Genomic DNA, 3,445 nt, shown 5'->3' with positions numbered 1-3,445 from the left:
TAGGCTAGGTGCCCGCCCACTATACTTATTCATTATGTACATAATAGAATAATGGGGTTCACATGTAGAGAGTGAGTTTTAGCCCCTGCAAACACAAGGTCTCCTCTTCTCCTCTCTTCTCCATTGCTGCACACACACTCTCACACGCTCCTGCTCGTGCTCGTGCACTTCAGTATCAATCAAATGATAGCATTTTTGGTGGGAATTTGAGTGTAGTTGTTGAACTCTTGGCCAAGGTGAGGAAGTGTTACATTCAAAGCCAAAATTGGAGATCATTGAATCTCATTGGTGGGAATCACACAAGGTAGATGGAAAATTATTGATAGATGATGTTGTATCCACAGTTGTGTTTGCATTGCAAACAATGTCATACAATTACGTAGCTTTTTAGTGCTAAACATACAGTCGTGGATCTAGAGACCTGAGGTTACAAATGCTGCCGGAGCACCCGAATTTACCAAATTTCTTGAATGCGCATTTTGCCTACATTTACAAAACCATGCAGACTTGGGTGAATGGTTAGGGCGTCGGGTTGCCAAGCGGATGACACGGGTGCAAGTCTCACCCAAAATTACAAAAGGAACATTCACGGCCACATCAAATGAGCGTGACAAAAAGTGAGGGTGGGTTGGGGGTGGGTAGAACGTTTGCCCAAACGCAGCGTGTGCCGATCGCAGCGTGTGCCGACGACACACCTCAGTCGGGCCGCCTTTGCTTTCTCTTTAGCTATTATAAAGGGACGCCCTCTCTCTGAGTCTCTCATTCATTCACCCAATTCCCGGTTTTCATTCCTGCGTTTCTCTTAACCGCCTGCAAATATGCAGATCTTCGTGAAGACCCTCACCGGCAAGACCATCACCTTGGAGGTGGAGAGCTCCGACACCATCGACAATGTCAAGACCAAGATTCAAGACAAGGAGGGCATCCCGCCTGATCAGCAGCGCCTCATCTTCGCTGGCAAGCAACTTGAAGATGGCCGCACCCTTGCTGACTACAACATTCAGAAAGAGTCCACCCTTCACCTTGTCCTTCGCCTGCGGGGAGGCATGCAGATCTTTGTCAAAACGCTCACAGGTAAGACCATCACCCTTGAGGTTGAAAGCTCTGATACTGTTGACAATGTGAAGACCAAGATCCAGGACAAGGAGGGCATTCCTCCTGACCAGCAGCGCCTCATCTTTGCCGGGAAGCAGTTGGAGGATGGCCGCACCCTGGCCGATTACAGCATTCAGAAGGAGTCCACCCTGCACCTCGTCCTGCGTCTCCGTGGTGGCATGCAGATCTTTGTGAAAACGCTCACTGGGAAGACCATCACACTGGAGGTCGAGAGTTCAGACACCGTTGACAATGTCAAAACAAAGATTCAGGACAAAGAGGGCATTCCTCCTGACCAGCAGCGCCTCATCTTTGCTGGGAAGCAGCTGGAGGATGGGCGTACCCTCGCCGATTACAACATCCAGAAGGAGTCCACTCTCCACCTTGTGCTCCGGCTTCGTGGTGGCATGCAGATCTTTGTGAAAACCCTCACTGGAAAGACCATTACTTTGGAGGTTGAAAGCTCAGACACAATTGACAATGTGAAGACCAAGATCCAAGACAAGGAAGGCATTCCTCCTGATCAACAACGCCTTATTTTTGCCGGTAAGCAGCTGGAAGACGGGCGCACCCTTGCAGACTACAACATCCAGAAGGAATCTACTCTCCACCTTGTTCTTCGCCTTAGAGGCGGGAATTGAATCTACCTGGACGCATACTTTTTACTTTTTGATGATGTATGCTGTATGTTCTGCTATGGAACTGTTGGTAAAAATGGCATTTTGCACTTGTTTCAAGGCTTCTGAAGGGATTGTGTGGGTTTTGTCTTTTCTGTTTGTCATTCTTAATTCTCTTCCTGTTGCAGTGAAAGGTGATGTCTGCTCTCCTTTAGTCCAGGCAAATGAGATGAGACATTATTGACTGAAGGGAGAATGCCTGGTTTCTGCGATCTGAAGGCAAAAGGGCAGCCTCTTTAGAGTTTTTACCCTGGTGTCCACTCCTGGGAGGATTGGCTACCCCTCGGAGTCTGGGGTGTTTTTACTTATATACATCAATAGTTTTGGTTTTGTCATGCTATAGAAATCAATAGTCTCATGGTTTCGACCTTTTATTAATTGCATCCTTTTTCCCTCGGTCAACATTTTCTTTAGAGAGAACATTGAGAATGCATAAGCTCCGATGTGTGTGTGCTAGATAGCTTTTCGTGTCTCTGTCTGACTAATCTCTAGTGGACGATGTGAGTGTGTGTGTGTGTGTGTGTGTGTGTGTGTGTGTGTGTGTGTGCGCGCGAGCGGTAGGCTGAGGCAGGGGAGACAAAATTTGTTTTTTGTAAATGCAATGTGGAGCAGTTGTAGCACAGGAGCACATATGGGCTTGTGTTCTACGGAAGATTTCATAGAATAGATTTCTATGCGTGCCTGTGTTCAATTCCTGCATCCCCTTTTGGAGGGTGAGCGTCGAGGAGGATGCGTTCTGAAGACAGAAGATGCGGAAGCATCTTAAACTAATGAATAAAGTAGTAGACGAACGAGTAGCTGAAATGGGAACAGATGATTCTCACAATTGGGAAAATAGAAACTTCAGTTGGTTAAATAGAGGGAGGGGGAGCTAGAAAGGAGCCATGAGAACAAATTCAATGACCAGCGGTGGTGAACAGCTAGAAAGGAGCCACCCAAGGCGAGATAATAGAATCCATGTAGGGCAACTCCATCGAGTCTTTGAAGGAATGATACAAGGAACTCTATCGTCTTGTCGGTGGAGGACCTTGGACAAGTTTTTTGATAGTATCCTAGTAGAGTAGATAACTGTTTGGTAACTTCAACCCGTAATGCAAACATCGTTTTATATTCAATCACATCTTTCATTGACATCTTTTCGAAAATTTATTTGCTCAAATTAAATAGATACAATAATGTGGTTTAATGATTGTCATCTCTTGCAATTGCAAAATGCTTCTTTTTGATGCAAAAAATAGTGGTAAAATAACTCGTCTTCTTGCAAGAATTGCTCTTTAAGCTAAATAGATCCAAAACCTTTATTTAAGGTTGTTTTAAACATCATTGCAAGTTTTCCAATTGCTTCACATTGGCATACAGCCCTCTTTCATGATAAGGACTGCGTCATCCACCTTTTTCATTTATGAACGCGCTATTTCACACTCAATCTCATCATTGCTCATTCTCTCCTCATATGGAGCCTCATTTGTTTGAAAGTGGCTGAATTTTGCTTGCTCCAAGGGTCCTCTATTAAGAACCCCCTACATAACATGAATTTGGATGGTACTAAAAAACCCCTCCATTAAAATGTTGACATGAATAGATTTAACCTAGGGCCTATTTTTCAAAAGGATTAACGGGTTTGTCCCAAAATAGATGAAAAAATTTCTATTGTTAATGTGTCATTGTTAACT

The 3,445-nt window shown here is 44.7% G+C and overlaps 1 protein-coding gene across 1 annotated transcript; it reads left to right on the top strand.

The window, feature by feature from the left end:
* The first annotated feature begins 669 nt into the window (after window positions 1-669).
* Window positions 670-2,174, top strand: LOC147434247 (polyubiquitin-like). The gene is made up of 2 exons (XM_086490802.1): window positions 670-1,641; window positions 1,901-2,174. The coding sequence occupies exons 1-2, from the start codon at window positions 819-821 to the stop codon at window positions 1,954-1,956; spliced, it is 879 nt and encodes a 292-aa protein (XP_086346928.1). The 5' UTR covers window positions 670-818; the 3' UTR covers window positions 1,957-2,174.
* The last annotated feature ends 1,271 nt before the right edge of the window (window positions 2,175-3,445 follow it).

Source organism: Adiantum capillus-veneris, chromosome 19, assembly GCF_014529385.1.
Source record: "Adiantum capillus-veneris isolate H3 chromosome 19, ASM1452938v2, whole genome shotgun sequence".
Taxonomy (NCBI): Eukaryota; Viridiplantae; Streptophyta; class Polypodiopsida; order Polypodiales; family Pteridaceae; genus Adiantum; species Adiantum capillus-veneris.
The sequence above is the reverse complement of the archived record's forward strand: the minus strand, read 5'-3'. Positions and strand labels throughout refer to the sequence as shown.